Raw genomic sequence first — 13,255 nt, 5'->3', positions numbered from 1 at the left:
CTTTTCGACAACTCTAAACCCCTCTCTTCTTCATCTCTTCACAATATTATCTCAGTATTTTCGAAATTTTTATTTTCAACATCCATATTTCACGTCTCCTTTCTGCCTTCTAAATCAATAAAAGTAAGTTTGCTCAATTTTTTACTCTTCAATTCAACACTAATATATTTGAAATATCTCATGTAAAAAATGTGCTATTGACATGCAACAAAATGAACCGATGCTTTAGGATTAGAGCCAAGTTGAAGACTAACAATGGTGGCCTCTGAGAATGACTCGAAGCATGCAAACCAAGTAAGCAAAACTATTTTCTAAATGCATAATAGGAGTATAATAATGTGTTAGTTTATTTAAATCATGAGCATAAACATGGTGCCTATGAGTAGAAACATACCACTAAACATTTTTTTTTTTGCCCCTTTTTCTTTTAGTGCAGTAGACATGTTACATATGTATGCACTCTGTATTTTTGTTCATTCTCTTTATTTATTTCGAGCACATTACTCCCAAATTAATTAGGCTTGATTTGGGGGGAGACAAGAACATAAATTAGTCAAACTTTGTCTTATAATCATATAATTATTCAAATGTCAATGTCCAAATATACAATAATATTATCGATGGAGCCCATGATCCATATTCAAATAAATCGAGATTATTAGACATATAAATATATACGCATTTTATTATACGTAGGAGTATTTATTTCTAATTCTCCAAATACTTCTGCCAGTCAAAGTTTGTTCATTTATAATTTATTCTATTTTAGATTGATATGTTGTGAAACTAAGTTGCATAGAGTGATGGGGTCCTGCAATAAAGAATATTATGGTGAATTATCTAATGGAAGCTTCGAGTTTTACAGCACAAATATTATTCAAAACATGACACCTACCCCATCACCTCACACACACATAGTAATGAACTTGTCTTCAAACTCATCAATGGAGATACCTCATACAACGTTTTCATCAACGACAAAACAAGAAAGTTTAGTACGAAAAACATTGTTCATTTTTAAAGAAAAATCTAGTGCTTCTATCACCTTCTCTCTTCTTGTCATTTTCGTCAACTATATCTATTACCACAATTAAATTCTCAAGATTAATTTTCAAGCCCACAGTCACCATAGTATGTAGTAGACCTCTGTTTTTGGTTTTAAGGCGATGAGAATGCACGAGTCGGCTGATCCACCATTTGAGACAACATACAAGAGGCTACTGGAGAAGGTGATGGCGGCGCCGGAAGTGTCGGGCGTGGCGGAATGTGAGCTTCCGATGATTGATCTAAACGAGCTGAAGATGGGCGAGTTGTCGAAGAGAGAATGCAAGAAGAAGATGGCCCAAGCTTCGCAGGAATGGGGTTTTTTCCAAGTGGTAAATCATGGGATTTGTAAAGATGTTTTGGAGAAGATGAGGGAGGAGCAAGTGAAGCTCTTCGCCAAGCCCTTCTCCGACAAGGCGGCGTACAAGGGGAGCTACCGGTGGGGGACGCCCTCCGCCACCTGCCTCGCCCAGCTCTCCTGGTCGGAGGCTTTTCATGTCTCCGTCAGCGACCTACTCTCCTCACTCAACTTCCACCCTAATCTCAGGCAACTTTTATTCTCTCATTACTTATCTACTTGATTCTTTTCTATTTTATTTTCATTTCACTAAATATATATATATATATATATATATATATGGTGTGTTAAGGTCCTTCGCAGCTTTTCAGTCCAAGCTTCTTTTTAATCACAGCCCTCGGATCCTTGAATTGGATGGTTGTGATGATCTGCATTATTACACTATAATGGTGCATTATTAGTCGGTATGCATTATTCAACTGAAAATCTGCATTATTACACTATAATGGTGCATTATTAGTCGGTGTGCATTATTCAACTAAAAATCTGCATTATTAAATGACACGTGACATCAATCTAACCGTCGGATGACAAAATCGTGGGGCTGAGATTAAAAAGAACAATAGAACAAAAGATACAAAAAGGAAATGAATACATCTATATATATATATATATCTATAGCGTTATTCTCCTATTCATTCCTTAGATCCTTTATTCTTCTTAATATGGGCCGTTAGATCTCATTCATCAACTGTCCAGATGATCTGCATTATTACACTATAATGGTGCATTTTTAGTCGGTGTGCATTATTCAACTGAAAATCTGCATTATTAAATGACACGTGGCACCAATCTAACCGTCGGATATATATATATATATATGATTGTGATCAAGATAGAACCATTCTTAAACGTAGAACCATTCTTAAACGTAGAACAAATGCCAAACGGAGGTCGTTAGATCTTTTAATCCAATGGTGTTGATTTGCACAGCAACTTCCCATTACAACCAAAACTATTATTAATGGGTGAATGCAGAGAAGTGAAAAAATAAAGCATGCATGGACTCTTCTTCGTTTCATTCATATATATATATATATATATATATATATATATATATATATATATATATATATATATATAGGACTGTGATCAATACCAAACTACTGCTAAACCTTAAACGCCGAACAACATTATTATATGTAAATAGGAGTTCATTATAATGAACTAATAACAAACTTATAATGAACTTCAGATTTCTAAACTATGCATAATGATGTCATTGTTTTTAAATCTCAGAATTCCCTATAATGAACTACAAATAAAGTTGTAATGAACTATGCGTTATTATATAATGATGTGTTTTCATGATACTATTGAGACAAAGAGAATAGTGTCAAGACATGAGAAAGCCAACTCAAGTCCTAACTTAGTTGTCAAGTTAATTACTACTGGTATTATTGAAAAGAAAAGTGAAGGAGTTGGCAAAAAATATTTTGTACGGTGAAACTTCGTTCGGTGAGAGTTGTTATAAAAAATGAGTGCCGCACACGTGTCATCCCTTGCATGCATGCTGTGGATGTCCCCTTTACAATTGAGTTAATAATCATTCACTAACTCGGTGAAAAAATTCCGATGATTTTTTTTGTTGTTGAAATTTCAGCTCAATAATGAGGCAATATGCGAGGATGGTGTCTGAATTGTCACAGAAATTGGTGGAGATATTGGCATCAGAATTGGGGCAGAAATCAGATTTCTTCAAAGAGAAATGTGTGGAGAGCACATGTTACCTGAGATTAAACAGATACCCAGCGTGCCCAATTTCCCCAGATATGTTTGGAATAATGGCACACACTGATAGTGACTTCATCACAGTGTTGCACCAAGACCAAATCGGTGGACTCCAGCTCGTCAAAGATGGCAGCTGGTTTGCCGTTAAACCTAATCCCCAAGCCCTTGTTATCAACATTGGTGATTTGTTTCAGGTAAAAATCCACAATTTATTTATAAGACAAATAAAAAGAATATGAAATAAACATTGCAATTGCAGGCGTGGAGTAATAATGTGTATAAAAGCGTGGAGCATAGGGTAGTGGCGAACCCTGTATATGAAAGGTTCTCAACGGCATACTTCTTCTGCCCATCATACGACACCGTGATAGCAAGTGGCGTTGAGCCTTGTGTTTATAAAAGCTTCACCTTTGTAGAATACAGAAAACAAGTCCAACAAGATGTCAAGTTTTTTGGCCACAAAATTGGACTCCCCAGATTTCTTCTACAAACTCACTAGACGTAGTTCACTAGATCATAGTTGTAACGCCCCACTTTTTGGACCCTAATTTTTCGAACCCTAAAAATTTTGCATTAAATGTTTTAATGCCGTGAAGCATGTGGGTTAATTGACGAGTAAATTAATTGCTTGATGTCTACGTGACCTAATTGCGTGTTGGAGTTGAGATTGATTTGAATAGTCAAATCCGTGGAATATATGACGTGGCCGTTGAAAGGTCAATGATTGAATTGTGGCATGACAGTGTGAATTTTTGGTGCGGGGTGGAAAAATTATTTTAACGAATTATCTTCTGAGGGTGAGTGAGATTTAATAGGATCATCAATAATTACCTTGCCTTTTTATTTGAAATTTTCGACCACTATTATTTATTGGAGAGAAATTCTATTTTTCCTGGATTTAATTATTTGCCTGGGATAATTATCCAAATTAAATCCAAAGCCGATTATTCCTTATTCTCTCCATGAAAAATTCGACCCCTACCTTATTCCTAAGGAGATTTCGAAAATCTCCTATTTATGGGAGGGGAAATTGTTTATCATATATATTTTTGATCCCTTATTTATTCCCTCCCATGAATAAATTCAAAGATCCTAGCAAATCTTGCCCTATCCTATTTAAATTAGGATTTGAATTTAATTCCTTGTGGGAGAATATATAAAAAAATCGGCTACTCACTATTTATTGGAAGGATTTATTATTTTTATTCTGCTCCGTATTATTCTATTCTACTCCGTGAAATACCAAATTAAATCATAGGCTAATTAAATAGCCTATAATTTTGAAATCCCCCTTATTCCTCCCCAAAAATCACGTCGATTCCTCCCCACCAAATCTTCCCCAAATCTTCATGTAATTAATTGGGGATTATATTCTAACTCTATAAATAATAGAGGAAAGAAAATCCTAACCCTAGCCAACTACACGCCTCCCTCACATCCCACACGCCACTCTTCACCACTCCTCTTCCACTTGTTTTTCTTTTTCCCTCAAGATCTCTTCATTCTTTGCCAAGAATTGTTGAAGAACCAAGATTATACGTTGTTCTACCGATCGTTTCAATCAAGAGAGGTATAATTGAACTTCTTTTCCTCATCCTCTCCATTGAAACCTCGATTTTGATTCCATCATGCATATAATAAGTGTAGAGATCGTAGATCTAATATTTAATCGGGTGGGATTGATGGTTGCATGAAAAAAAAAGGATATGTATATGCATTTAGGTTGTTTATGAATGAACTTGTGGATGATTTGTGGTGAATGCTATGTGAATATATGAGAACATGATGGTGAGATCTTTTTGAAGCGTGACTATGTGTTGGAAGTATGAATATATACGTTGGGATGAATATTTGATAAACCCTAATTCGAAATTTGGAAGCATGACAACTGTGGTGTTCGGACAGTAAATTGTTTGACTGACCAAACGATCTTATTTTGGTGCGAGATTTTAACTGAGTAAACTTAAAGGTGTCTTCTGTGTTGTGTGTGAAAATCAGCCTTTTTGGTCGAAAGATGAATATTTAATGAATTATTGAAGTCGACTGCGCAGTTCTATCAGAATTTGTATTCTCGACTAGTGAGTTTCGTTTTTGATTTGACCGACCTAAACATGTTATTTTGATGTAAAATTTTAACTGGATGACCTTTGATGTGTATACTGGGTTGTGGCAAAATTTCAGCCCCAACGGAGGTCGGATGGATTTTTAATGATTTTTACAAAACGACTGCGCTTTTCTGCCAGATTTAAGTCATGCAAAGATAATCTATGTTGTTAAGCTTTGAATGATATACATGATGCATATGTGTTAAGGAACCCATTCTATGATGTAGTGATGTGTTGTACGTTGATGTATGCTATGGTGTGTTTCCTTATGTTGATAAAATGAATGGATGGGAAAAGGGAAACGTTGGTGACATGCATGATTTTGAGTCGATACTTGTGACTGATTTATGATACACATAAATTTTAAAGGTGATAACTCGCGCTTTCAGCGTGATAGCAAGGGGAAGAAAGTACTTGAGATCTAAGCCGTCGAGGTGGGCTTTCTTTTAAATAAGGACGATGTCCTAAATGTTTTATTGATAGGAATGAAATTGTGTTTATCATGCCTTGTTTGATTTTAACGTGCCTATCTGATATGGATTGAAGCCATTATTATTTAAATCGAATTCGGGTCCTCGTAGGGCCGCAAACCCTACTTGGACTAGTGTACACCTATGGTAGACCGTGTGCTAGCGTACGGGCTGGCCGGTCTAGTGACTTGGTTTGTGGCCACATTCCATGTCATGTATTGACAAATATGGCTAACGTCTATGAGAAAATGACTGATCAGTCGACTTTTACAATGGGAAATGATTTTGGTACCTCGGGCCTTTCTAAAAAATAAAACCCCGATGGATACTTGAAAAAGGCATGATAAATAAATATTCTTTTGATGAACTGTTTTCGGCGTTAAGTCCACTGAGTATTATTATAGTACTAATCCCTGCAGGTGTTTTCCTTATGTGCAGGTTGAGCGGCGACGAGCGGTTGGCGGTGTTGAACAAATTAATTAAATTGATATGATTGACTTGAAACTCCTAGTGTCGTCGTGTCTCCACACATGACTTCACTTTTCTCTTGGATGCTTCCGCTAAAACATGATTTTCTTATCTTTTGGTTGATATTGAAACTATTGAATTACTGTTTTGGATTATTTTGAACCTTGCCCTTTTGACCTAAATTATGATAGTCACTTTTCATGGGTTTTTTCTTCATTGCTAAAGCATGACCTTCTTTTCTTATACTTAATTGTTCATTAAATACTCTGGTCAAACCTCTTGATGAAACCCTAGCCTATTGTCCTTGTTGCATTTAAGTCCGTTTAAGTCGCGATCGCCGCATTTATTCTACTCTAGAAGGGCGGTCGTGACAATAGTACTAGTAATTTATAAGATGAGAGACCAATGGCAAGTGGCCAGAACTTAATTATGGAGGCCGCGGAATTAAATTAAATGCAAGCACCTCGAGCACTTGTACGTACCACACGCTTGAGCACAAGCGCGATGCTGTTTTTAGTGATAAAACACAAGTTTCAACTGTATTCAGATATAACAAAATTTACAAAATAGTTAAAGGTTATAGCATGGAATGTCAATTATATTTGTTGTTAGTACAAATATAAAAAGGTTACAGGTTATAGCACTTGGGTAGTTTTAAACGTATATTATACTCCTTTCGTTCAGAGATAAGCGACTCACCTTCCTTTTTGGGACGTCCCAAGATAAGTGAGCCGTTTGTGCTCACTTATCTTGGGACGAAGGGAGTAATAGTTTCAGGTAAAGTATATACGGTAAAATCAGTATATTTGTTTTAAATTTAATTTGTTCCATTAACTAACATTCTAAGGTGGAATATGTTCTAGTTGGGCCAACTCACAAAGAAATGGAGTGTAATAGAGCCAAATATGTTTTCAAAATTTGTATTTCTTTGGTCTTGGGCAATTGATTTAACCTTGTTAATATTGGTAGTACAATAGCAAATAAATAAAGTAGGTAACACAACAATAAATCTATTTGCAAGAATAACTATTTTTAAATTTTTATGAAAAAAATATTATGGCCAGTTTCTACATAAATCTTTTGGAAGCCAATGATGCACACCTATGTAGATGGCCTATAAACCGCTCAAACCGAACCGGTGGGTTCGGTTCTAATATTTTATGAAATCATAACCGATTAATATGAAATCTTATAGGCTGCTAATTAAATAGTACTGTTAAGAATTAATCTGAAAAAACCAATATAACGATATTAAATAAATTATTTATGGAAGAGGTTAAAAGGATCTGTCAATCTGACGAAGGGAAGAGTTGTAGAATACCGAAGGAGTCGACGCTGCCCCGATATCTCAGTGGTGAGATACCAAACCGAAACACCCGCAAAAAAAGAGAAAATGATTTCCTCCTCAACCTCATCCTCCTTGTCGAACATCCCGCCAACGCCGTCGCAGCCCACCGCCCCGACCTTCTCCGATCCTCCGTCCTCGCCTGAATCTCCGTCGCGCCGAATCAAATCAAGCCCGCAGCTGAACCGCTGGTCAAGAGCTCGCGCCGTACGGTCCGGCCGTAAATTGATCCGCCCGGTCGAGAGATCTGCTGATGTGATGACTGCCGCCGACTCTCCGGCGATTCTAGTCTCCGATACTAATAATAGTAATGGTAGTGGAAATGAGCTGCCGCTTTTTAGCGACGGTGGGGAGGGGTTAGCCGCAGCTAAGTCGATATACATGGTTTCTGACGGAACGGGGTGGACGGTGGAGCATTCCGTCACCGCTGCGTTGGGTCAGTTTGAGCATTGTTTGGTGGATCGGGTTTGCCCGATTAATACCCATTTGTTTTCGGGGGTAAGTTGCTCTTTTTTTACTGCTTCATTTTTCACTGGACCCATTGCCCTTGCTTATCTAACTGCGAGCTTCACTTAATCAAATCAATATTTATGTATGTTACTCTTATTATTACTCGATTGGTTAATCTTGTTTGTTGGAATGAATTAGGGAGTATGAAATATTAAATGCAGATATAGTGGAACTTCTATGATAAATCTTATACTGTTCAAATGCTTATTAATAAGTAGTGATAGCCAATGATTTTTGTGGGAACTATTATCTGAAGTATGGCTGCTTAACTTTTGACATGATACAAACACCCAGAATTCAATGGTTCAGAATCTCGTGTTCGTGTTTTTATCATACAGATGTAACAAGGCCGAGGGTGATAATTTTGTGTCGTGTTTGTATAACATGAGAATCTCGTATTAGGTTCGTGTTGGACAGTTAGTTGAATTTGTTTTCGTGTCATGGCCATGTTTGTTGTGTTCGTGTTTGTGTCATTATGGTGTCAACAACATGACACACGGATTGTCAAGACCTACTTAGGAGTTTGGGTATGCTTTGTCAATGCGCGAATGGTTTTAATGACCAATCTGAAATGGTAATACTGTATATACCAATCTGACTTGGCATTACTGTTATTATTTTCTTCCCGAGTCTTCGACATAACTTATATTTCTGGGATGTTAATGCTATTTGTATTGTAGTTTGCTCCAATAATTTAGAAGCAAGTATATTAAAACTATGATGCATATCTGTATCAAGATCTTCAGTCATAGTTGTGTTTTTGAAGATCAATGGTATAGACTGTATTTGAGTCGTGTCACTTTCATGTCCATGTCGTGTTCGCATTTGTATAAATCGTGTTGTGCTTATGTTCTTCGTGTCAAGCAGATTCTTAACAGACCGTCATGTTCTTGTTCATCTTTTTAAAGATTGATGATGTAGACCGATTGATGGAGGTGGTCGCGCAAGCGGCCAAGGAAGGAGCAATGCTAGTATACACTCTCGCAGATCCTTCAATCGCCGAATCAGCTCGACAAGCCTGCCTGCTGTGGGGTGTGACATCTCTCGACGTTCTTAGCCCCATAACCGAAGCCGTTGCTTCTCATCTCGGCGTGTCTCCTTCCGGCCTCTCCAGGTGGGCTCCCGGGCGGAACAGCTCGCTCGGGGAGGACTACTTTCGCAGGATTGAGGCCATCGAGTTCACCATGAAGCAAGATGACGGAGCATTTCCCCGGAACCTCCATCAGGCCGATATCGTCCTCACGGGTGTGTCTCGTACCGGGAAGACACCGTTGTCCATATACCTCGCGCAGAAAGGGTACAAAGTGGCGAATGTGCCTATTGTCATGAATGTTGACCTCCCGAAGATGCTATTCGAGGTCGATCCTGAGAAGGTGTTCGCTCTCACGATCAATCCGGTCGCATTGCGATCGATCCGACGAGCAAGGGCGAAGACGTTGGGGTTGGGGGATAGTGTGATGAAATGCAACTATTCAGAAATGGACTACGTTAAACAAGAGCTTGAGTTTGCTAGCAAGATTTTCCAGCAGAATCCCATTTGGCCTGTGATTGGTGAGTTGATACAAGCTTTTGTACACTCTGTTCCTTAATAGTTGTTGTTGCAGTCTTGATTCATTTGGTTTTATGATGCAGAGGTTACAGCTAAAGCAATTGAGGAAACTGCTGCAATTGTGCTGAGGCTTTACCATGATAGGAAAAATAGATGTTTAATGCCTAGGATTTCGAAACGCTACTGAATCTATGTATTTTCTCGTGAAATGCATTATAAAGGTGTAGTTTATCTATTAAGTCTCTATAGCAATTTCCTCTGCCCCATATTAACATCTGAACTTTCCCTTTTATTTTATTTAACGTTTTTCATCCGATTTCTTAGAATACCACATTCCTGTTCTGAAATGCATAAGTTAATTTAAATAGGGCCCGATGATATAGCTATGTGATTGTGAACTCCTGAAATATCCCAGTTGGATATATGAATATATAGTTATGTTCTGTATTTTAATTGTTTGACCAAAAGATGGAAGTTGAAGGTATATATATCCAGACATGGAGATCAATTCTGCCAACTGATCTGGATCTGGATTTTGTTGGAGCATAGAGTCTACAGGTGCTGAACACTAGAGCCATGATCCAACTGAAGGAAGACACTTTTCTTGGAGATGGAGCTCATGGTGCACTCCCACAACCCAAAACATAGCCGAATGGGGTCAGGTTTGGGGCTTTGGTTGCTATAATACGAAATAGTTGTTTCCTTGTATATCCTATCAATGATAATATAGTAAAAATTCCTGGCTTACCAAAGGCCTCAGGTAAATTGGGTAAACAACAATCTTGTGTTCTTTACTGCTTCTCGTTATTATTGTGCTGTGTTATTTCCTGACGGATTTTGATTGTTTTTAGTGTGGTAGTTTCACAGTTTTGCTGTCAATGTCTTGTGATTGCTACTTACGATGCTATTGTCATTCATCTTGCTGGTGTAAACATGCATGTAGCATTTTAGAGTATGTTCTCTTTGATTGCAAAGAGGTGGAAAGCATACATTTTCATCATTTTTCCCCTCGTTAGATGGATTTTCAACGTGCAGTCGCTCGACATGAATTTATAGGCCTCCGACAGAACGGATTTAGTTACAGCAGATGCTAACCAGAAATAATGTTTGTAAACATTCAAGACGAAGTAGTAAATAAAATAGTGTTGGGCGAATGAAAAACATTCAGCATGTTCTTCATGAACAGACAGATTCAGCCGTTTGTGGTTCTATATTAGCTGATTCTCTGCAGAAGCATCTTTCACATGATTCTGAGGGTCAGAGGCGTTAGGAAGGTGGTGGATTATGGGAGAACTGAAGCAACTAACTATGTTATGGAAGATGAGAGCAGAAGTGTGGCTGCTGAGGCTGGGCCTGGGAGAGTGGAGCTGAAGAGATCAGTCACCAATTAAACTTATCATTTACTTGTTGGAAAATTAAGCAAGGAATGCCGATATGCATCTGGATCTAGATCATAATTCATACTACTACTTTTCTTTTATCTATCTTGGCGAGATATACCCCATCTATAAAATACTCTAAAATAGATGGGAAAGGTTTCTTAAATAAATAAAATGAAATTTTATTTTCTCTTTTTTCTTTCATTTACAATACAAATAAATTGAATTTGATACCCTTCCATTTCTTGGTATTTTCGTTCCTATTCACAATTCTCTAAGCTAATAGAGATCTCAATTATTCTGGTTAATCCAGAATGGAAAGTCAAATCCTTGTATTTCATAAAAATTGGGGGAAATATAATCCTTACGCAAGGGCCATCCTATCCAACTTTCAGGCATTAAAATACGTTTCAAGCGCGGATGATTATCATAAGAGATTCCCAACATATCATAGGATTCTCGTTCTTGAAAATCCACGCTTTTCCAAAATTTTCTATAAATATGCAATAAAATATCAAGATTTTTGTCGAACAAAAATGTGATATATAGAATATATGTGAGGAGTATCTATATAAATAAATGTGTTGTGGTATTATTTTGCGTAAGTTGACAAGGTAAAAGCTAAAGTGTTTTTCTTAATTTGTCAAAATAACCAAATCTGTCTTTGTCTATTCACTCGACCTCATTGTACTCTTAAATATTTCTTCAAAACTAAATTAAGCTCCTACATATTTCTTACATATTCCAACATTACTATATTTAAAATATTCAATTTACTTGTTGGTACTTTTTCAAACTTTTAAAAATTAATGAAGTATTTTTTTTTCTCAAATGTACATTTAATTATATTTTTATTCATTACTCCATTTTATTATTTTATTTTTATATTTAGAATAAAAAAATTATGCTATTATATAGAAATAATAATTTATAACCCCAATAGCTACGATTGATATCCCTATACATCATAACTCTTACGTTTGTTATAATAAAAGTCAATTTGTCTCCATATTCTCTAAAATAATTTCAAGATTTAGATATATATAAAACTTTACACTAAAATTAAATTTAATATAATATACATCATTTCCATTAGACTAAGATAGTATTCCTCTTGAATAGGTAAATATTCAGGTGTAAAATAAAGTGCTTCACTCAAGTAAAAAATATATGGGATCTTCTCCATTAAATGTAAAACTGCTATTCCTATCTGTTTGCTCCTTTACATACATATTTATATAGAATCATTCGCATCCGCACATATTTGTCAACTATTGTTTTATGCAAATTAATGTAGAATCATATACACCTGTGACCTGTCAGATTGAAACGAGAAAACTCACATCTTTATCGAACATAATTAAAGCATCACAAAATTCATGAAGAAACAATCACAACAGTGCTAAAGATAGAATCTAAAAAATCCAGCAAAAAACATAGTCTTTAAAATTGATGTGCCAAATGATTTCCTCATAATCAAGAATTTATAAAATTTCATCTTTGACCTTGAGATCCTATCTCTATTCCAAGACTCTCATCCACCCACATCCAGTTACCTGCATTTCAAAAGAAAACATCATGAATGAAGATCTAACAAAAAAAATATAAGAAACATAAAATAAAAAAAGATGAATCACATACTTTGAGAATGGCATAGAGGTGGATCTTCAAAGAGAGAAAGAGACATCTGTTTATGAGCAACACCAATGTCGAATAAGATCAATCCGGAGTCAGGATTGTAGACAATGATATCCTTGACGGGCAGCCAGAGAAAGAGCTCTTCCTGAGTCAAGCCCTCGAGCCCGATGAGGCGGCCGTAGGTGAGGTTTGCTCGGACAACCTTGTCGTAGAACACCCTAGTTTCAAACTTGGTGAGACAAGGCCTCTCGAGGTAGACTTGGAGGAGGCCGTCGTCGTTGAGGTCGTAGGATTTTACGACGCTCTTGGGGAAGAGGCCGGGCGGGAGGCCATTGCTCTTGAGCAGCTCATGAATGGAGGTGGAATTTGTGGCAACAGCTAGAACAAGGAGATGGATTAGGAGAAAACTGAGTGTTCTTCCCATCTCAGATTTTGCCTAATTAATTAGTGGGAGACCTTAATTTTTAAAGAGGGTTTATATGTGGTAGTGAGTGCTCCTTTTACTCATTCTCTTGTGTACTAATTCATGACACGCGTTCGATATTGTTTTATTTTATGTTTTGTTATATATGTCTGTTACAGTAATATACAACTCTATATATATAATTTGCACTAGAATTACTACAGTTTAAGCACAAACCTAATAAAATTGAAGCAA

At 36.7% G+C, this 13,255-nt stretch overlaps 3 protein-coding genes across 4 annotated transcripts; 2 read left to right on the top strand and 1 right to left on the bottom strand.

Moving 5' to 3' along the window:
* Nucleotides 1-3,753, top strand: LOC121802692 (gibberellin 2-beta-dioxygenase 8-like). Of its 2 annotated transcripts, none has more exons than XM_042202370.1 (5): nt 1-123; nt 230-294; nt 1,164-1,591; nt 3,006-3,327; nt 3,393-3,753. In XM_042202370.1, exons 2-5 carry the CDS (start codon nt 256-258, stop codon nt 3,630-3,632), a joined length of 1,029 nt encoding a protein of 342 aa, XP_042058304.1. In that variant the 5' UTR covers nt 1-123; nt 230-255; the 3' UTR covers nt 3,633-3,753. The 2 variants fall into 2 exon arrangements, with proteins under 2 accessions (XP_042058304.1, XP_042058303.1); XM_042202369.1 differs by having other exon boundaries at nt 1,143-1,591.
* A 3,666-nt stretch (nt 3,754-7,419) lies between these two features.
* On the top strand, nt 7,420-10,450 carry LOC121802963 (probable pyruvate, phosphate dikinase regulatory protein, chloroplastic). Its single transcript, XM_042202661.1, has 3 exons — nt 7,420-8,019; nt 8,940-9,582; nt 9,664-10,450. Exons 1-3 carry the CDS (start codon nt 7,570-7,572, stop codon nt 9,765-9,767), a joined length of 1,197 nt encoding a protein of 398 aa, XP_042058595.1. The 5' UTR covers nt 7,420-7,569; the 3' UTR covers nt 9,768-10,450.
* Nucleotides 10,451-12,305: 1,855 nt separating this feature from the next.
* LOC121803379 lies at nt 12,306-13,037 on the bottom strand. Its single transcript, XM_042203053.1, has 2 exons — nt 12,601-13,037; nt 12,306-12,515 (listed from the first exon to the last, which is right to left on the bottom strand). Exons 1-2 carry the CDS (start codon nt 13,019-13,021, stop codon nt 12,454-12,456), a joined length of 483 nt encoding a protein of 160 aa, XP_042058987.1. The 5' UTR covers nt 13,022-13,037; the 3' UTR covers nt 12,306-12,453.
* Between the last annotated feature and the right edge of the window lie 218 nt (nt 13,038-13,255).

Source organism: Salvia splendens, chromosome 5 (genome assembly GCF_004379255.2).
Source record: "Salvia splendens isolate huo1 chromosome 5, SspV2, whole genome shotgun sequence".
NCBI lineage: Eukaryota > Viridiplantae > Streptophyta > Magnoliopsida > Lamiales > Lamiaceae > Salvia > Salvia splendens.
The sequence above is the reverse complement of the archived record's forward strand: the minus strand, read 5'-3'. Positions and strand labels throughout refer to the sequence as shown.

Bases quoted from the DNA above. Each gene is read 5' to 3' on its own strand.
- LOC121802692 (XM_042202369.1), top strand. From the start codon at position 256: ATGGTGGCCTCTGAGAATGACTCGAAGCATGCAAACCAA. The intron at 1,592-3,005 runs GCAACTTTTATT...TTGAAATTTCAG, and splicing joins AACTTCCACCCTAATCTCAG to CTCAATAATGAGGCAATATG. The intron at 3,328-3,392 runs GTAAAAATCCAC...TTGCAATTGCAG, and splicing joins ACATTGGTGATTTGTTTCAG to GCGTGGAGTAATAATGTGTA.
- LOC121803379 (XM_042203053.1), bottom strand. From the start codon at position 13,021: ATGGGAAGAACACTCAGTTTTCTCCTAATCCATCTCCTTGTTCTAGCT. The intron at 12,516-12,600 runs GTATGTGATTCA...TTTGAAATGCAG, and splicing joins ACCTCTATGCCATTCTCAAA to GTAACTGGATGTGGGTGGAT.
- LOC121802963 (XM_042202661.1), top strand. From the start codon at position 7,570: ATGATTTCCTCCTCAACCTCATCCTCCTTGTCGAACATCCCGCCAACG. The intron at 8,020-8,939 runs GTAAGTTGCTCT...ATCTTTTTAAAG, and splicing joins ATACCCATTTGTTTTCGGGG to ATTGATGATGTAGACCGATT. The intron at 9,583-9,663 runs GTGAGTTGATAC...TTTATGATGCAG, and splicing joins TCCCATTTGGCCTGTGATTG to AGGTTACAGCTAAAGCAATT.